The sequence below is a fragment of the Oncorhynchus nerka genome, linkage group LG12 (genome assembly GCF_034236695.1).
Source record: "Oncorhynchus nerka isolate Pitt River linkage group LG12, Oner_Uvic_2.0, whole genome shotgun sequence".
Lineage (NCBI taxonomy): Eukaryota > Metazoa > Chordata > Actinopteri > Salmoniformes > Salmonidae > Oncorhynchus > Oncorhynchus nerka.
The window spans coordinates 53,289,545-53,310,750 of record NC_088407.1 but is presented as its reverse complement, the minus strand read 5'-3'; the positions used below and the strand labels follow the sequence as shown (position 1 = coordinate 53,310,750).

The 21,206-nt window shown below is 43.1% G+C and overlaps 2 protein-coding genes across 4 annotated transcripts; both read right to left on the bottom strand.

The window, feature by feature from the left end:
- Positions 1–446: 446 nt before the first annotated feature.
- LOC115138353 (keratinocyte-associated protein 3-like) lies at positions 447–8,069 on the bottom strand. Of its 2 annotated transcripts, XM_065025646.1 has the most exons (7): positions 6,950–8,069; positions 4,086–4,270; positions 3,934–3,993; positions 3,098–3,295; positions 2,876–3,010; positions 1,293–1,391; positions 447–829 (listed from the first exon to the last, which is right to left on the bottom strand). In XM_065025646.1, the coding sequence occupies exons 1-6, from the start codon at positions 6,960–6,962 to the stop codon at positions 1,314–1,316; spliced, it is 669 nt and encodes a 222-aa protein (XP_064881718.1). In that variant the 5' UTR covers positions 6,963–8,069; the 3' UTR covers positions 447–829; positions 1,293–1,313. The 2 variants fall into 2 exon arrangements, with proteins under 2 accessions (XP_064881718.1, XP_029530992.1); XM_029675132.2 differs by having other exon boundaries at positions 447–1,391.
- An 858-nt stretch (positions 8,070–8,927) lies between these two features.
- Positions 8,928–21,186, bottom strand: LOC115138352 (nuclear receptor-binding protein-like). 2 transcript variants are annotated; one of them, XM_029675129.2, is made up of 18 exons: positions 20,934–21,186; positions 19,607–19,928; positions 19,402–19,524; positions 19,164–19,268; positions 18,910–18,999; positions 18,734–18,774; positions 18,355–18,449; positions 17,795–17,878; positions 17,622–17,680; positions 17,367–17,465; positions 17,126–17,258; positions 16,882–16,972; positions 16,732–16,782; positions 16,159–16,294; positions 15,994–16,047; positions 15,814–15,877; positions 14,537–14,592; positions 8,928–14,193 (listed from the first exon to the last, which is right to left on the bottom strand). In XM_029675129.2, exons 2-18 carry the CDS (start codon positions 19,805–19,807, stop codon positions 14,098–14,100), a joined length of 1,578 nt encoding a protein of 525 aa, XP_029530989.1. In that variant the 5' UTR covers positions 19,808–19,928; positions 20,934–21,186; the 3' UTR covers positions 8,928–14,097. The 2 variants fall into 2 exon arrangements, with proteins under 2 accessions (XP_029530989.1, XP_029530988.1); XM_029675128.2 differs by lacking the exon at positions 20,934–21,186 and adding an exon at positions 20,684–20,803.
- Between the last annotated feature and the right edge of the window lie 20 nt (positions 21,187–21,206).

The following is a 21,206-nucleotide window of genomic DNA, read 5'->3' as shown; positions in this document are numbered from 1 at the left end:
TAAGGTAGACCACTTGATTTCAATATCCGACAGGCTAGCATGCCGTTCAAACAGTTAGGAGATGGACAGAAGGGTGTGTTCATAACAAGGTAGAACAAACTGTTCTACTTTGTCAGCAAATAGATTCAAGTTGGCTAAACTTGAAATATAAAGATTAGCTGGTTACTCAGTAGCACGTGGGCTTGTGCTTGAGAGATTGTTTATGAGACAAGTGTTAATTTTCTATAATGCCTGCTACAAGAAGTTAGTCATTATAAGTGAATGTGCATTATGCCTGGTTCGGGTTAACTGTAACAAAAAGGGCATATTCAAAGCCAGATCAGTGATTATTGCAAAAAGCAGGTTAAACAATATTAGCGGGTCTTGTGGTTGTGGAAGGCTTATATTTAGCCTTGGTATAACTTCACAAGCCCCAAATACATTAGATTCTTGCTGACTGTTTGAAATGCAGTGCATTTGACCTTTAATTGTAAAACAAAGTATATTGTGAATTGCCCATAAATCAGAATAAAATGCAGCTAGGATTTTTAGGCATAACGGCATGATAAATGCCAAATGTGATTAAATACAATCATTTCCATGATCATAGCGGAATACTATAACGAGGATATTGATCCCATGAATAACCTCTACACTAAAGGCGTTTGTCATTTGGCATTTGTGAAATGTTGTTGGCGGATCAAGGGGAGGGTTGACATTCTCAGCAGACGTGAACAAATACAGAGACATGGTCATCTTACAGTCTAGACGCTCACTGAGAGGGAGAGGAGAGTCTTTGGTATGAGTGGCATCGGGGAGGTTCTCTGAAGAGGACGAGGTTCAGTCATCACTTTCGCCATTAAACAAATGTTGGGAAGAGAGCATGAGAGAGGAGGTATTAGTTACTTCCGTAGATCTGGAGAAAAAAATTATTAGATGTGTAGCATTTCAGTTTACAGTACAGAAATTACCCAGTATTTACTTTAAAATGACATGGTAAAACAGTAATTGCGCAGTCATAACCCATGAACTCATGTTTTTTAGGATTTACTAAAACAAGTAGCACCTAGGCACCATGGCACCACCTAGAGGAATGGAAAAGGAGAAATATGTAAATCATGTTAAGAAGCCTAATTATGAACCCATGTATGGATGTGAAAATATTAGCATTTATATTCATGTATTATGTTTGTAAAATGTGAAAAAAAAACTTGAAAGATTATTTTAAAACAAAAACATAAAATAGAAAAGGAGAAAGGGCTAGGGGGTAGTGGCTCAGGGAAGGGTCAAACACCGGTGGACTGATCGCTCACCTCCATGACTGTGGCAGTCCTCTATCCAATCAGGCTTTGGCCTTGGGGTGAGTACTCTGGATCTGCTGCTGCCCCATTGGTCAGAGCCTCTTCCTCCAGCTGGCACAGAGAAAAGAGACAGGTGAGATGGGGATTCATGGAGAGTTTGTGTGTATTGGGAAAGTATTCAGACCCCTTCCCCACATTTTGTTACGTTACAGCCTTGTTCTAAAATGGATTAAATATTTTTTTCCCCCTCAACCTACACACAATACACCATAATGACAAAGCAACAATGTATTACAAATAAAAAATAGAAATACCTTATTTACATAAGTATTCAGGCCCTCTGCTATGAGACTCGAAATTGAGTTCAGGTACATCCTGTTTCCAATAATTATCCTTGAGATGTTTCTACAACTTTTTTGGAGTTCACCTGTGTTCAATTCAATTGATTGGACATGATTTGGAAAGGCACACCTGTCTATATAAGGTCCCACAGTTGACAGTGCATGTCAGAGCAAAAACCAAGCCATGAGATTGAAGGAATTGTCCATAGAGCTCTGAGACAGGATTTTGTCGAGGCACATATCTGGGGAATGGTACAAAAACATTTCTGCAGCATTGAAGGTTCACAAGAACACAGTGGCCTCCATCATTCTTAAATGGAAGAAGTTTGGAACAACCAAGACTCTTTTGACCGCCTGGCCAAACTGAGCAATCGGGGGAGGAGGGCATTGGTCAGGGAGGTGACCAAGAACCCAATGGTCACTCTGACAGAGCTCCAGTTCCTCTGTGGAGATGGGAGAACCTTCCAGAAGGACAACCATTTCTGCAGCACTCCACCAATCAGGCCTTTATGGTAGAGTGGCCAGATGGAAGCCACTCCTCAGTAACAGGCACATGACAGCCCGATTGGATTTTTCCAAAAGGCACCTAAAGGATGCTCAGACCATGAGAAACAAGATTATCTGGTCTGATGAAACCAAGATTGAACTCTTTGGCCTGAATGCCAAGCGTCATGTCTGGAGCAAACCCGGCACCATCCCTACGGTGATGGCAGCATCATGCTATGGGGATTTTTTTCAGCGGCAGGGACTGGGAGAGTAGTCAGGATCGAGGGAAAGATGAATGGAGCAAAGTACAGAGAGATCCTTGATGAAAACCTGCTCCATGATCTCGGAAGGTGAACCTTCGCCCCAGTCTAAAAGGACAATGATCCTAAGCACACAGCCAAGACAACACAGGAGTGGCTTCAGGACAAGTCTATGAGAGGATCTGCAGAGAAGAAAGGGAGAAAACTCCCCAAATACAGGTGTGCCAAACTTGTAGCGTCATACCTAAGACTCAAGGCTGTAATTGCTGCCAAATGTGCTTCAAGAAAGTACTGAGTAAATAGTCTGAAAACTTATGGAAATGTGATATTTCATTTTATAAATATGCACAAAAAAAAAAAATCTTTGTCATTATGGGGTATTGTGTGTAGATTGATGAGAGAAAAACAACAATTTAATCAATTTTAGAACGCTGTAACATAAGAAAATGTGGAAAAAGTCAAGGGGTCTGAATACTTTCCAAATGCACTGTATGTGTGTGTGTTTTACCTGTTCTTTGAGGTATGCGTGTGAGCAGGGTCCTAGACCCCTCAGTACCAGTCCCACTACGAAGCACCAGATGGACAGTCCTGTTTCCAGTCCTGCCAGCAGAACACATGGGAACCACAGAGACAGGGTAGTGTCCTGTAGAGAGAGAGGTAGAGAGAGACTTAATACATAAGTATATTGGTGTGGTGTCAAAGGAGCAGAGAGAGAGTGGTAGAGACGTACATATATCCGTGTGGTGTCGAAGGGGCAGTCCGCGTTGACTGGCGAGCGGGCGTTGATTGGCTGGTCAGTGAAGTTGCAGCCCATCATGAGGACCCGCCCCTCATTGGTAATTGTGAGGCTAATAGCCAATAGGAGCCCGACGCCGCAGGCCGCAGAGAGTAGGGCATTCAGGAAGGAACTAATCAGAAGACCTATGTGCTGGAGTTGGGGGAGAGAAGGAGAGGAGAGAGAGTGAGAGGGGGCATAGGCAGAGAAGAAAGGAGGGAAAGAGGGGTGAAGTCAAGTTTAGTTTATTAGCATCCCCATTAGCTACTGCACATGCAGCAGCTACTCTTCCTGAGGTCCACATAAAAAGTACAAATACATGACAAAGTACAGAACAGTTATAGACAAGGACATTAAACAACATTTCTATTACATAAAAGAAAAATATATATATATATAGTTAAATTGCAAAGACACCAAGAGACAACAAAAATACTATTTACACACTATTCATATATACAGTTAAACTAGCTCTTTAGAGGAGAGTCCCTGTAATACAATATATATATTTTAGCTAAACTTGCTTTTTGCCTGGGTAACCTCTTGGAGCAGAGCATTCCACGGTAACATGTCTCTACACATAACTGAGCGACACATGAAATCTGTTTTTGGTTTTGGGTACAGTGAAGAAACCCTGGGGGTATATGTCTGTCTGAAGTGTATGTGGATAGGCATTTTCAACACACAAATATTTCTTAAAAAGACTAGAAGTAGGAGTCATGGGAGATCAGTGGGGTGATGGTTGCAGACTTAATGGCTTACAAATATGTTATTGTTATTGATGGTCTTACCAGTTTCCAAACTGGCAGATTTCTTGACACCAATATGGCAATGATTCCTGTTGCAATGCTCTGAAAATGGAAAGACAAACGTACGTTTTTTTATCTATAACATCACATTATTAGTTATTACTACAGTAACCCATAATATAGTTCTGACTGACCAGCAGTCCAGAAGTGACAGAGATTATGTTGGCTGCGGTGAACTCGGTGGTGATCTGGTCGTTGGGTTTGGAGATGTGACGCAAGATGCTACCGTGAACGATGGCTCCCAGGATGAAGTTGATGTGGCCCACTAGGATCAGAGTAAACCCCTTCTTCATCAGCCACCCCGGACCCTTCTCCTTATCTGACACACAGACACGTTGGTGATTGTACACAACACACACAGTTAACACTATGGAGAATGACAGAGTTAACATACAAAAGTCGGCAAGCCTCTCCAACTTCGACTTATTTGTTGAGAAACGTTCACAATACTGAAGACCTTATAGCCTACTGAATGTGTCACTCTAGACTCTGTGCATCTGAAACGTTAGAGCAAGTGTTCAAAGCATTAGCAGTAGATTATCAGTTTACTTTCGAAATACGCAAACGAACACCTGTGCAGGGCAGGCTAGACAGAATGGTGTCTCAAGATGAAATCTCAAGGAGCCTACCGTAACGTTATTACTCGTGGTCGAAGGGCTGTGTATGTTATTTTCAGAGGTAGACTGGTTCTGGCAGCCAAAACAGCCAAATACTCCAGCTAAACACAAATCGATTCTCAATTGCGACATGGTTCTAGAAACATAAACGCCCTTTACATTCATATCACATCAAAATAATTTCACAAATGCAAAATAAACATTTACTGTACACTATTTTAACTGGCTTTATCACAGTTGCAGCCGACAGAATTGTTCAGTGACAACCCGTTTCTGGCGGCCTTCTATTACCCACGGGTTTTTGGAGCATGCTAGATAGCTAATTAGTACAGGTGGTCCCTCTGTCTTATGTCCGTCTTCCGCAAGCACACGCTGTAACATGGAGATACGGCCGTGTGGGAAATCTAACCCTATAAAAAGGTGTGTATCAATTATTTTTTGCTGATACGAAAGACAAGGTCCCCATGCTTCCAAAAGCGTAATGGATGTTAATGCTCAGACAGAGCTCGGGGCCCTTAACAAAAATCCCGCTGTACAGAAGACGCCTTTATCTAATGACTCTACAGAGCCTTCTGAACATATTCACACCCATTTCCTTTCCACATTTTGTTGTGTTACAGCCTGAATTTAAATAGAGATTTTGTGTCACTGGCCTACACACAATACCCCATAATGTCAAAGTGGAATTGTGTTTATGGCAAGCCTGAATAAGTACAGGAGTAAAAATGTGCTTAACAAGTCAAATAATACGTCGCAGGGACTCACTCTGTGTGCAATAATAGTTTAACATGATTTTTGAATGACTACCTCTCCTCTCTACCCCACACATACAGATAATTGTAAGGTCCTTCAGTCGAGCAGTGCATTTCAAACACAGATTCAACCACAAAGACCAGCCAGGTTTTCCAATGCCTCAAAGAAGGGAACCCATTGGTAGATGTGTAAAAGAAAAAAAACAGACATTAAATATCCCTTTGAGCATGGTGAAGTTATTATACTTTGGAGGGTGTATCAATACACCAAGTTACTACAAAGACACAGGCGTCCTTCCTAACTCAGTTGCCGGAGAGGAAGGAAACTGCTCAAGGATTTCACCATGAGGCCAATGGTGACTTTCAAACAGTTAGAGTTTAATGGCTGTGATAGATGAATCAACAACATTATAGTTACTCCACAATACTAACCTAAATGACAGAGTGAAAAGAATGAAGCTTGTACAGAATATAAATATTCCAAAACACGCATCCTGTTGCAACAAGGCACTCAATTAATACTGAAAAAAAGTGGCAAAGCAATTCACTTTTTTTTCTTGAATACAAGGTGTTATGTTTGGGGCAAATTCAATAGAAAACATTACTGAGTACCACTCTCCATATTCTCAAGCATAGTGGTGGCTGCATCATGTTAGGAGGCTCCCGAGGTGCACATTGGTCTAAGGCACTGCATCTCGGTGCTTGAAGTGTCACTACAGACACCCTGGTTCAATTCCAGGCTGTATGTCACAACCGGCCGTGATTGGGAGTCCCATAGGGCGGTGCACAATTGGCCCAGCATCATCCGGTATGGCCGGTGTAGATTGTTGTAAATAAGAATTTGTTCTTAACCGACTTGCCTAGTTAAATAAAGTTTAAAAGAAATAAAAAATGATAATATAAACAAAAAAAGGGGTATGCTTGTAATCATTATAGACTGCAAAGTTTTTGCAGTTGTTCAGCACAGGCAAAATCAGAGGAAAACTTTGTTCAGTCTGCTTTCCACCAGACACAGGGAGAGGAATTCACCTTTCAGCAGGACAATAACCTACAACACTAGGCCAAATCTATAAATCTAAGCAAAGATCTGAAAATGATATCTAGCAATGATCAACAACGAATTTGACAGAGTTTGAAGAATTTAGAAAACAATAATGGCCAAATGTTGCACAATCCAGGTGTGAAATGCTTTTAAGACTTACTCAGAAATACTCACAGCTGTTATTGCTGCCAAAGGTGATTCTAACATGTATTGACTCACAGGGCTGAATACTTATCTGATCAAGATAGTGTTGTATTTTTCATATATATATATATATATATTTTTTTACAGATGTTAGAATTTTACTTCCCCTTTACATTGCTGAGTATTTTGTGTAGATCCTTGATCATAAAAAATAATCATTTTAATCCCATTTGTGGGACAAAATGTGGAAAAAGTCAAAAGGGTGTGAAAACTTTCTGAAGGCACTATATGTGCAATGTAATGGAGCTGAGACTCAAGACAAAGGGCTAACAAAATCGGGTGACAGAATGGTTGCCTTGCCAAAGTGAAATCAAGAATTTACCTGTGCAAATCAAAAAGGTAGCTTTCTCCGGTACAAGAAAAGTTATTTAAAGTTTACTTACCGAAACCACACATACTGTTGCAGTATATTTGTCCAGATATAGGCTATTTATTGGAGGATAACAGACAGGCCTACGTCTTTATTTTGTATTTTCATGAAAAAGGTCCTCTGGAGTTGGAGACGTCAGGGGATTTACCTGTCAAGCGGAAGCTGGGCATTCACGGGAGGACAAAGGTTAGTTTTTGTATGCAAATTAGATTAGGGTGGGTGAGCGGGTTACGTTTTCTCTCAAACTCAGTGTGTGTGTGAAGTGGTTGGGGGTAAAAGAGTCAGCTAGATGTCTGTGTGTATCAAATAAAATACTATTGGCCGGTTACACATATTTTGCAGATGTTAATCGGAAACGCTTGTGTTCCTAGCTCCAACAGTGCAGTAATACCGAACAATACACACAAATCTCAAAAATATGAATAAATATATTAATATTAATGTCAGAGTCCGGAATATAAATATCTGTAGCCTATATAAATTGTGTGTAGACATTATGGACAGTATAGAGAAGGTGTATCTAAGATGAGCCTTGACTAGAATACGGGATTTACATAAGTGGGTAAAACACTATGTAAACATGATTAAAATGACCAGTATTAAATGACTATGTACATAGGGCAGTTCCCTAAACATCAGGCTGTTACCATGGTTACTCCATGATATCAGTCTGAAAGAAGTCACTGTAAAAAAAGATACAATAGTCTGTAAGACAGAATGTTGAATAAAATGATATTTGAGGTAGCGGTTGTACATGCTGTTGGTCCTTTTGGTGGTAGGTGGAAATAGGGTATCCTCAGGAAAGTGTTGTTCCCCCTACTTTTTGAGGGCCGGTAGGTTCTGTCACTTGTATTTTCAATCTCTTGACTTATTGCACAATATGTACACAATAGCCAAACATAACCAAAGTAGTTGACCAAAGCTCATTTCCTCGCAAATCAGCTGGACGTTAAAGCCATTTGGGCTGTGGTTCAATTAGGCTCGGCCATACTGTGCAAGTGTTAAGTTCGATTTTGCGTCAGTATTGAAAATAAAAAACTGAAATACACAACAAAAAGGTTCTTAACACTACTCTGTGGATATTTTGGCAAAATTTTCAAACAGCAGAAGGACAAACTGCACAGACAACTGCTAGAGCAAATTGAAAAAAAAAACAGCTTCTAACTCTCGATCCCAGCTTTGATGCACCTGTACGGTCTCTGCGGGGCCAAGCCACATTTCTTCAGCCTCCTGAGATTGAAGAGGCACTGTTGCGCCTTCTTCGCCAGTGTCTGTTGGGATGGACCATTTCATGTTTTGTGCACGCTGAGGAACTTTGAAGCTTTTCCACCGTCTCCACTGCGGCCCTGTCAATGAGGTTGTGCTCCCTCTGCTACAGTATCTCCTGAAATCCACGATCAGCTCTTTCGTTTGGTCAACATTAAAGATATTTTCCTGTCTACAGGGAAGTGTCTCATCGTAAGTAAATCAGGCCTACCACAGTTGTCTTCTGCAAACTTGAATTGAGTTGGATACGTGCATGGCAGTCATGGGTGAACAGGGAGTACAGGAGGGTGCTGAGCACACACCCTTGTGGGACCCGTGTTGAGGATCAGCGTAGCAGAGGTGTTGTTTCCTATCTTCACCACCTGGGGTCTGCCCATCAGGAAGTCCAGGACCCAGTTGCACAGGGTGGCGTTCAGACCCAGTGCCCCGAGCTTAGTTGTGTATTGGTAGAGGGATACATTTTTGTTACTGTACTACAATTTGCCTTTTACATTTCAAAAATACATTCATAAAATTGTAAATGACTACGACACTATTACTATTCCACAGAATACGCTCTGTGTGTACACAGGAGTTAGGCATGGGGCTGCATTTTTGGTGAGACTTTCACACCAGGACAACAGCTGACGAGGTGGAGATATTCACCGAGCTACTGTTAGTGTCTGTTAAAACATCCCAGTTGAAAGTAGATTCAGGAACTAATGACTGAGACATTTAGGGAGATGTGATGGCTACATATTTAATCATACAGAATACCAAACAATTTAATATAAGGGACATTAACAAATCATACATTGCAAAGGCTCTCAGAAGGCACACATATGCACACACACTACTACCACCACAAACCTCTCAGCAACCCACTTATTTCTCAATCACTAAACGCGCTGCCCAAGCGCTCCAAAGTAAAAAATACAGTATAAAGAAAAATGCAGATTGTGAATACAGTAACTGTAAAACAAATGTTATGATTGAGGTTGGATCTAGTTGAGGGCTTTGCTGTTGCAGTTTTTCCAGACAGATTGTTTACAGTGGACAGAAACATTTCTGCGTACCAGACATGTGATCCAGCTAACCAGTCAAACTACAGCGGTTGTCATTCTTCCAGCAAATAATCCAGCTTTGGGGAAAGAGGCTGTTGAGTACACTTACGGTAAGTGCATCATTCTGTAACTTGGGTTGCGTTTAGGAGGGTGCAACGTACTGAACACTGCAGATAGAAAAGCAATGAAGACGGCTAACAGGATTCATAAGAGGTGTGACAGTTCTACACAGTGCCTTCAGAAAGTACTCAGACCCCTTGATTTTTTCCACATTGTTATGTTATAGCCTTCTACAATGGATTAAATACAAAGGTTTCCTCAGCAATCCACACACAATGACAAAGGGAAAACATGTGATTCTTTTGAACATTTATTAAAAAACCTTAACATAAGTATTCAGAACCTTTATCATGAGACTCCAAATAGCCTCAAATAGACTCAAAATAGCCTCCAATACCCTACTCAACAAATCGGATGCAGTCTATCACAGTGCAATCCGTTTTGTCACCAAAGCCCCATATACTACCCACCATTGCGACCTGTACGCTCTCGTTGGCTGGCCCTCGCTTCATACTCGTCGCCAAACCCACTGGCTCCATGTCATCTACAAGACCCTGCTAGGTAAAGTCCCCCCTTATCTCAGCTCGCTGGTCACCATAGCATCTCCCACCTGTAGCACACGCTCCAGCAGGTATCTCTCTCTAGTCACCCCCAAAACCAATTCTTTCTTTGGCCGCCTCTCCTTCCAGTTCTCTGCTGCCAATGACTGGAATGAACTACAAAAATCTCTGAAATTGGAAACACTTATCTCCCTCACTAGCTTTAAGCACCAACTGTCAGAGCAGCTCACAGATTACTGCACTTGTACATAGCCCACCTATAATTTAGCCCAAACAACTACCTCTCCCCCTACTGTATTTATTTAGCACCACATTATTTTTATTTCTACTTTGCACATTCTTCCACTGCAAATCTACCATTCCAGTGTTTTACTTGCTATATTGTATTTACTTTGCCACCATGGCCTTTTTTTGCCTTTACCTCCCTTATCTCACCTCATTTGCTCACATCGTATATAGACTTGTTTATACTGTATGTTTGTTTTATTCCATGTGTAACTCTGTGTCGAACTGCTTTGCTTTATCTTGGCCAGGTCGCAATTGTAAATGAGAACTTGTTCTCAACTTGCCTACCTGGTTAAATAAAGGTGAAAATAAAATAAATAAAAAGACTCGAAATTGAACTCAGGTGCATCCTGTTTTCATTGATCATCCTTGTGATGTTTCTACACCTCGATTGGAGTCCACCTGTGATAAATTCAATTGATTGGACATGATTTGGAAAGACACACACACCTGCCTATAAGGTCCCACAGTTGACAGTGCATGTCAGAGCAGAGGTCGAAGGAATTGTCCGTAGAGCTCCGAGACAGGATTGTGTCGAGGCACAGATCTGGGGAAGGGTACCAAAACATTTCTGCAGCATTGAAGGTCCAAGAAAACAGGGACCTGCATCATTCTTAAATGGAAGTTTAGAACCACCAAGACTCTTCCTAGAGTTGGCTGCCCAGACAAACTGAGCAATCAGTGCATTGGTCAGGGAGGTGACCAAGAACCAATGGACACTGACAGAGCTCCTCTGTGGAGATGGTGGAGTGCTGCAGAGATGGGAGAACCTTCCAGAAGGACAACCAATCAGGCCTTTGTGGTAGTGGCCAGACAGAAGCCACTCCTCAGTAAAAGGCACATGACAGGCCACTTGGAGTTTGCAAATAAAGGCACCTAAAGGACTCAGACCATGAGAAACAAGATTCTCTGGTCTGATGAAACCAAGATTGAACTCTTTGGCCTGAATGCAAAGCATCACGTCTGGAAGAAACCTGGCACCATGCTGTGGGGATGTTTTTCAGAGGAAGGGACTAGGAGACTAGTCAGGATCGAGGCAAAAGACGGAGCAAAGAACAGATTCTTGGTGAAAACCTGCTCCAGAGCGCTCAGGAACTCCAACTGGGGCAACGGTTCACCTTCCAACAGAACAACGACCCTAAGCACACAGCCAAGACAACACAGGAGTGGCTTCGGGACAAGTCTCTGAATGTCCTTGCGTGGCCCAGGCAGAGCCCGGACTTGAACCCGATCAAACATCTCTGGAGAGACCTGAAAATAGCTGTGCAGCAACGCTCCCTATCCAACCTGACAGAGCTTGAGAGGTTCTGAAGAATGGGAGAAACTCCCCAACTAAAGGTGTGACAAGCTTGTAACGTCATACTCGAGGCTGTAATCACTGCCAAAGGTGCTTCAACAAAGTACTGAGTAAAGGATCTGAATACTTATGTAAATGTGACTCTTTTTTTGTATAAATTTGCAATAATGTCTAAACCTTTTTGCTTCGTCATTATGGGGTATCGTGTGTAGATTGACAAGAAAGAAAAAACACATCTAATGAATTTTAGAATAAGGCTGTAAGGTAACAAAATGTGGAAAAAGTCGAGGGGTCTGAATACTTTCTGATGTCAAAATTCCACAACGTTGTGCCCTACTGAACCTGATCACCTAACCGTTTCTGCACTCAACAGCACTAGCGTTGCCAAGACATAAACAGCTTAGTTGAAGCAGTATGAGTTAGAGCCAGGACACTAGATTAACAGTTTGTCCACTCATATACTCATTTCATATTTGGACTTCAACTCCTCTTTGGGTTGTAGAGTAAAGTAAATCATTACCTGTTCACAAAATTTTTTTAAAAAACTTGACAGCCACAATATTCAAAGGAAACCATTAAATTATCCAGAATAAGTACAGTATAAGTTAAAAAATATATATTTTTAACAGACTATATAAAGTGGAGTTAGCCAAGCAGAGGCATGAATACGGTGTTCACCGATCAGCCACCTTAACTTCAGCCATTGGACATCTCCTGTAAATCTGCTTTGATTGACAGGCAGTAAATCCCATCCCTCCCAGACTATTGGCTCAGACTCCATGGGGGTGTGGCTCCATCAGTTAAGACCACAGTAAACATTTCAGTTTGTTAAAAAAGTGAAGATATGACACATTTGTAACATTAATACTCTAGACTCCCCCTACCCCACTCATACATGTATACAAGGCTCACTTATAGCATTCAGAAAGAGAGCAAAGTTCACCGCAGACATTCATGCATAGCCGTAGTGACCACACAGAGGCAGAGAGCAGGTGTGCTTGTATACAGCCACAAAAAAAGGCTAATGGCAAAGACATTAAATGCACTTCTAAAGCACAAACAAGTAATACTGACATGTGATAACTGTTGGCTTTCTTCCCAAAACAAGTTGCTACTATAAAGAGAAGAGTAAACAGAGGGGGACTGACTCGGGCAGCCCTGCAAGGCTATATGGTCCCCCATAGATTTAAGCCTTATTCACACTTCAGACCTTAAAGCTGCAATGTTACTTTTTGGGCGACCCAACCAAATTCACATTCATTCTCATTGATCAATGCTTTTGTCACTTCTAGGTTAGACGACTGCAATGCTCTACTTTCCGGCTAAAGCACTAAATAAACTTCAGTTAGTGCTAAACACGACTGCTAGAATCTTGACCAAAAAATGTGATCATATTACTCCAGTGCTAGCCTGTCTACACTGGCTTCCTGTTAAGGCTAGGGATGATTAAGGTTTTACTACTAACCTACTAAGCATTACATGGGCTTGCTCCTTCCCATCTTTCCGATTTGGTCCTGCCGTACATACCTACACGTACACTACGGTCACAAGCCTCCTTACTGTCCCTAGAATTTCTAAGCAAACAGCTGGAGGCAGGGCTTTCTCCTATAGAGCTCCATTTGTATGGAATGGTCTGCCTACCCATGTGAGAGACTCGGTCTCAACCTTTAAGTCTTAATTGAAGACTCATCTCTTCAGTAGGTCCTATGATTGAGTGTAGTCTGGCCCAGGAGTGTGAAGGTGAACGGAAAGGCACTGGCGCAACAAACCGCCCATGCGGTCTCTGCCTGGCCAGTTCCCCTCTTTCCACTGGGATTCTCTGCCTCTAACCCTATTACAGGGGCTGAGTCACTGGTGCCCTTCGATGTCTGGGTTCGTGCCGAGGGGGAGATCTTCATGGGCTTTACTCGGCCTTGTCTCGGGATAGTAAGTTGGGGGTTGTGCTTTGGCAAAGTGGGTGGGGTTATATCCTGCCTGTTTGGCCCCGTCCGGGGGTATCGTTGGATGGGGCCAGTGTTTCCCGGCCCTTCCTGTCTCAGCCTCCAGTATTTATGCTGCAATAGTTTGTGTCCGGGGGCCTAGGGTCTGCTATATCTGGAGTATTTCTCCCGTCTGACCAAATCAGATGAATGGGTGTTCAGACAGCAGTCATTGGGCTACACTAGTTGTCATTAACGACGGGGGTGTGGTGTAAGCTGATTGGTGGCGGTGCTCCCTATCACTTATGTAGTTAGCTAAGGTAACATTTCCCAGTTGCTTTAAATGTTCAAAATCAGAGTTAATTAAGAAACAGTTTTAAAGCCTCAAAAGGATGAGATGACCAAACTTTCAAAACGAGTGCTATTTTGGCTAGCCACAGCAATCAATCAACTAGCTAGCAGTTTAGCTCTCTAGCACACCCAAACGTTTGTAAACAATTAACAAAAGCTAGGTAGCTACCACATGTTCTTGTCAAACTGTCAACAGAGAAGCTATCAAGCAACAACATAAGCCAAATAACAGTAAAAACTATGAGGGAAAATAAATCAGATTTGACTGTTCAGACAAGTCGCACGGCTAGAAATTAGATTTGTATCCGATTTCAAACCACCTACGGAGGTACCTGTAGGCATATATAGAGGTACTGGAGTTGGGGTCCGTGGTGATCCTGTTATGAGGACACAGTAACGGGGTTGAGGGAATCGTTCCTGCTGAAGAACTTGGTGAAGGCCTCTTCTAGTACAGTGGCCATCCTGCTTTGGTCCACCTGTAAGGACAATCAATCACATTACGTATAGAGGGAGCCCACACAGAAGAGTCAAGAGCTGGGGGGGGGGGGGTAGAATATATTATGTACGCCGTTCTCCAGAGCTATAGGTACATAGTGATAGAATCTATCAAAAAAATAAAAAACAGCCCTATCTGTAGAGTAGAGGGCAGGAGCTGCAATCTGACATGTGCACACACTGCCTGTGATTGTATGTGTTTATAGGGGTCAAGCAGAGCTAGAGCGGGATGCTCATCATGGACACTAATCCACTCTCACCTCCTCTCCTCTGCCATATACAACACTTACACTGCTCTGCCACAGAGCACCTACACAAACTTACCTCGCTGATAAAGCCCAGTTGGACCAGCTCAACAGCCAGTTCCTTTACATTCTCATCTGGAACAGAAACCGTAGGGTCAGTGTTAGCATACATACACGTTTGTTCCTACGCAATCTTAAGTGCAATATTAAATGTGGTAGAAACCCAACAGACTTAATGGACTTATGTCTGATTTAACCTCCCCATCTATATGATAGGAACAGCTTAAGTATTGATGGGAGGTATGATGTGGGAAGACAGGTAGTTAAGGACTATGTATGGGAGTATGTGTTTCTGTACGCGCAGGCATATCTCTGAGTGTATATCTGTATTCATTTCTATGCCCTGCAGGGTGTGTCAGTGCCCAAGCCCTCCCCAGAGATGGAGCAGCTGCCAGCAACAGCCACACACGCCTGACATTCTCAACACGCAACACTAGACACGCCTGTCATGTGTGTGTGGGAGGGGCAGGGTCATACGAACACACCCTCCTGGCTATGGGAAAACTCATGTTCAACGTAGATGCCCAACTTAGACCTGTATTCCCTATGGGGTACAATATAATACTGTTTGTACCATCTAAGGATCCCTCATATGGCCTTTCGTGCATTGTCCCCCTCCACCCAATTCCACCTCATCTGCACTCTAGATCCACTGGTATCTCACATACAAGGTGCACACACACACACAAACTGTCTGATCATGCCAGCGATGAGTGCAATGGGAGCAGCCCCAACAACGTGGATGAGGCTGGGGTTACCGTACACTAGGGCAGGGCCAGTGTCTGGAGTTAAAGACAAAACACACCCAGACTGGCTTCGTGGCCAAAGTCCTGCCATTCCCAGACAACATACACAACAAGCTGGGTCAGACAAGAGCTGATAGGGTTACAACTCAAATCCCTTCCCTTGTGAAACCTGACATTGTTAAAATGAATGCTGTGTGGCTATGTTATCTTACCCAAACACCTGTCTATAACAGTTTGAGACTGGCTGCATAGTTTGATTGAGACTTGTGGTTCGTCTGGCCTGTGCACCTGTGTTCCATTCGTCATTAGGAGAGGACAGTCCAGTAAGACTAGATCCTATTGGCCCCCTTGGGAGCAGTATAGTGGCTGCGGACTGTAGTGTTATTTTTATAAAAATCCTAATGGTCCAAGTGCTGTCTAATAAAATCACACTGGGTTAGCAAATAGCATAGATCCCAGTATGCAATCAGTATCCCTTTAACTGAACATACGCTTTGATCTCCTGCCTGCCCAGCTCAATGACATGTCTTTTTGTTTCTGTTGTTCTTACTGGGTAACAAGTCACAGCTTAAGTGTCTGTTCAGTTTGTCCTCCAGCTTCAACAGTAGTGTCAGCTGTGGAGGGAGGAGGAGATGGTTACATATTCAGAGGCTGGCCTCGAGAACATGCTCGTCGACGTCATCTAACTTTTAGTCACTGAACTGAAAACAATGAGATTAAAGCTACTTACATGATGTTTTGCACCCTCCTCCAATGGCTCAATATTACACTGCATCTGAACAACCTGCAGAAGGTGAGAAATTTAGGTGTTCAGAAAGGTGTCCAACAAATAAAATATTGCTATTGTGAAGTAATTGATGGAATAGATACTCTTCCCGTTTTCGACTCTCCCCACCTTGCGTGTCTCCAGTTCCGAAGGTTCTGGGGTAGGGGATTTTACAGAGGGGGTGACAATGGGGGATTTGACAGGGGATTGCTGGGGCTGCTGGCGAGAGGGCAGACCGAACGCTGTCAGGGGGTAGATACCGTTCCTGTTAGGGAGGGAGGGAAGAGGAGTTACATTCATTTCATGATGGCAGAGGTAAATTATACGCATGTTATTAAGGCTAAAGTGTAGACCCACAATGGTCAAAAGCTTACGTCAAAACTCTGGGAGCAAATCTTGAGAGTTTGCAGGTATTCTCATACATTGTTCCACACAGATTTGAGCATTTTACTTCAACAAAAAGTATGAACAGGGGAAGGGCTGGAGAAACACCTTATATTTCAGATGTTAGCAAAGCACAATAATAGTCAAATGCTAAATACTGCCACCCCAGATATTGTTTTACAAGATGCTTCTCTAATAAAGTAGTAACTAGAAAGTTGTCTGAGCCATCTGATTCAGCTACACCCTCTAGTGGTGGAAATATGTCATAGGCTGGACAGCTTCCTGGTCCTGTTCAGTAGCTGATGGGGAGTTCCTTACCTCACATCCTCCAGGAACTTATCCAGCTCCAGGGCAGGAAACTGAGACAGCCTGATGAGAGAAAAACAGGATCAGCACAGGACTCTGAAGAATATATCCTGTTCTAAAGCGTACTCAGCTGAAGATAGAGGCACCAACAGTTTAACTTACTTGAGCTGCACGCCCTCCTTTATCTCAGCGATGATGAGGTTGGGGTCCATGTTCTTCGTGATCTCCTCTAAGGCATTCTCAGGGATCATATCTGATAGAGGTATGGAGAAGATACTCAAGCTGGTGGCTGACAATGACCCCTCTGGGGTTCAAATGTTTGCGTGTGACAATGAGTGAGCGTGTGTTTGTTTGCGCGTGAAAACTCAATCTGGTGGCGAAGTGTTTGTGTGCGAGAGACACTCACGCTGGTGGCTGACGATGCAGTGTGCAGCTAGCAGCTTCAACAGGGGCACCTCAAACAGAGCCTGGTGGAACAGCAGCTCTCTGGCTGTAGGCCTCTTAAACATGTCAGCCTCCAGACACTTCTGAATAAACTCCTGCAGGGCGCACACACACAAGGGTATCTCACACACACCAACAATATTACCCCCCCCCCCCCATTATAGTACACACACACACAACCATAATATTACACACACTCTTACCCTCTGTAGTGGGTCTTCCAGTGACTGTATGGCATTGTTGATGGCCTCCTGAGAGACGTAGGAAGATTCTCCATTCCCCTGGATCTCCAACACTGCCATCTATACAACAGACAATGATATCACCACCATCCACCCAACACAAGCCTCAGCACAGCAGAGATCAGATAAACCCGATACGGAGATGACGTCACAAGTTCTGACACACGGAGATGACGTCAATTTTAAATACATTTCGACTTTAGAGTGCCAGCTCACCTCCAGGGCACACATCCCAAAGGAATAGATATCCACTGCAGTAGTGACATCTGCAACAGCTACAGGGGTCAGGGAGAAGATCGAGAGAAGAGATGTGAGGCAATGGTTTTAGTGAAAGACATTTCCTGAGAAGATCCTATATTTGACCTATCCATGTCATTCAGAGCCTTTACCTCCATATTCAGGAGCAAAGAAGTGCAGGTTCTTCTGTTCCTCTCTGCAGGTCTTCACATGGTTGTTGATGGTGTCTGGAGCCACTGGGGGACAACAGACACTGGATTAGACAGTCAGTCTGTTTGGCTGTGGTTAGACAGGCAGCCCAAAACTGATCTTTTGACCAATCTCATCCGATCTTTCCACATTATGATTTTTTTTTTCCTCCAGAGCTGATCTGATTGGTCAAAAGACCAATGAGTGAAAAAAAGATCAGAATTGGGCTGCCTGTAAACACAGCCTTATAATCTTATAACCTGGAGCTAAACCCATACTGGGCTGGTGTGGTGCTGTTCAGGACTGGGGCGGCAGGGTAGCCTAGTGGTTAGAGCGTTGGATTAGTAACCGGAAGGTTGCGAGTTCAAATCCCCGAGCTGACAAGGTACAAATCTGTCGTTCTGCCCCTGAACAGGCAGCTAACCCACTGTTCCCAGGCCGTCATTGAAAATAAGAATGTGTTCTTAACTGACTTGCCTGGTTAAATAAAGGTAAAATTAAAAATTAAAAACTGGAGCACTACCTGATCCTATCTTGATGAGTCCATTGTGCTGGATGAAGATTGTGTCACAGGTCAGGTTCCCATGGATGATGGCCGGCTCACAGGAGTGGAGGTAACTAACAGAGGCTCATCGGAGACCATAGGAGTTAGTCAACCCCACAGTCGTTTTTGTCCGTCATAGTAAACCAGGTTTGTGTTCCGTAAGGCACCTCAACAAAATGCTTGTTCTTATTAGTTCAGTTGAGGTAGTACATCCATGTTTCACACAATTACAAAACATTTTCTCCTGTTTCGTGCCTACCACACATGACCCCGATGACCTGTTTTTATTAAATATGGGGCCCTGTTATTAGTGTTGCAGCTATCACAGAGTTGGTCTGTAAGAGTGAGAGAAACTGACCTGAGCGCTGAGAGGATCTGGGTGCACCATCTCTTCCAGGCCTAAACAAACAAATTATATATTCTGTTACATGTAGAGTAATGAAAGTCTTATCTGCAAAGCTAAACATCCTTTGATGTGCTACTGTGTTATCGGTGACATGGCGGGCAGGGCAAATTGTATTATGATATTTGCACCTTTTCATTCATGGTCTTGTGGTTCTTCTTAGTCTTCTTCAGAAACTGCTTCAGACTTCCTGAGGACATGTACTCTGTGATGAAAATCACCTGAGGTGAAGACCGCAACTTATCAGTTAGGAAGAAGAATCATTGAAATGTGTTACATTGTTCACCATTTCAGTGACTCCTCACATTTAGTCCTGACTATAGCAACCAGACCCTGTGATAGAAACAAGGAAAGTCTTCCCTCTCATAGATGAGTCAGAACTCACCCTGGCACGGTTGATGTCATTGATGTCAGCCCAGTACTTGTGAAACTTGACAATGTTGAGATGCTCCAGCTGAATCAAGTTGTCAAACACAGACTTCACCTTCTCCTGTTCAAAGAGGAATAGGGACAGCATTTAACTAAACAGTCTCCATGGAGATAGGATCAACTGTTATAACTCCACTAGACAAGGACAGATAGACAAGGGGGCGATGTTGGTGAAGCAGCCAGACATACTTTACCTCCTGCAGCTTGAAGTTTTTCCTCTCAGAGAACATGACCTCGTTCCAGACCACTTCCACCCCCTCCTCAGTGTCCATGGCCAGGTAGGCAGCGTCTATCCCTGGGACGTTCCGCTGGTTCACCTGGGGGGAGAAAACAGAGGCGGAAACATGGTTCACACTGTTGCAATAAGTTCATGGACAGTCCAATGTGTCTCCGTCTCACCTCCTCTCTGCGTTTCTGCCAGCGGCCGCAAGGGCTCTCCTCCAGGATCTCAGACTCGTCTTCGCTCTCATCCTCATCCTCGGTGGGGGTAGGGGGCCCCGACACAGTTGTGGACACGGACGCAGGTCCCTGGCCACTGGGTGCCACTGGCTCTGCCTTGGCCTCCAGAGCCTGGCCGGGTTTACAGTCTTCCTCTGACATCACAATCTGTCTATGCGGCAGATTGTGCCTCTCTGGGGTTCAAAGGCCTTTCTCTCTCCCACTTCTGGAACTGTGGCAGCCGCACCCCCTTCCACTCACACACCCCAAGGACTATGATGCACTATTGGCAAAAGAGACACCATTATTATTTCTCTCCGAGTTGGAGCACACTGACAACTCATAGTTATCAATACTTTCTGTACTATGAAATGAGACAGTTTTTATGAAAAAAATCTATTTTGCTAGGTCGGGACTGGCTACGTCACTTCATGTCTATGGTTGCCAGTGAGGATTGCAAAGACAAAGTATCTGCCATAAATTAGCATAACTGTAGAAAAGTAGCTTAGGCCTACTTACTACGCACTTATGCGGTGGACTGACATTGTTAGTTATGTTTCACTTGTAACGTTAGGTAACTAACTTTATAAGCTAACTAGCTAGCTATCTAACGATATTTAGCTAACCAAATGTGCACCTCTCTATCCCAAACGTAGGGCATCAAAGTTAGATAACTACCTAGAACTGGCTAGCTAATTGACCAACTTTCACTTCGACAACGTTAAACAAAGTCATGTGGTCACAGCTAGCTAACAGCATTTTCCAGGTAACATACTGTGAAGTTACACATTCAGAAAATATGTCTAGCGCGAACTCCGATAAGAACCAGTTAGCTAGCTGAAAACAGTAGTTAGCTAGCTAACGTTATCAGCTAGCCTAGTAAGATAACTTAATCAACTGTTTGATTCAGAAATTATCTAGCTACAGTAACGTTAGCTAGCGTAACTCTTAACTAATAAACTAGTCAGCAATAGCCCCCCTTTGTTACCCAGTTATGCGCTATATTGCTAACAAACACGGTAAAGTTAAGCTACTTACTTGGAAAAAAGTAACATGTGTTGCTTGTAAATCCCCTCGCAGCGTAAATTAGCTACTAGTAGTCGCTAGCTAGAAATGACAAGGACGCCATTCAACATTTCAGAAGTACTTCAATAGAATGAGGGGATTCGATTATCTGGCCCGGGTCGCCCCGGCTAGAACCAGGTGAAAAGCGATTGCTTTTGCGTATATGGGGTTACAAGTGTAAACGTAGCAACTTTATATCAAAACGCACACTGATTTCTCTTACCCGCATGATGACTTGTCTTCATTTTCTACGGATACATTTGGAAATGTAGACCTTAAGGTTTCAAATAAATCAAATAAAACACATCAATACTTGACATCGCAATATTTCACATGCCCATTAGACGAATGTCAACATTCTTCATTCCTCAATTGACATGCGAATGATTTAGACATTTTGTTTTCAAGTATATGCATAAATAAGTATTATAATAGTAAAATAAAATATATTCATTCGATTCAGAGAAGTGACCCAAGTGGTTCAATATGGATAGAC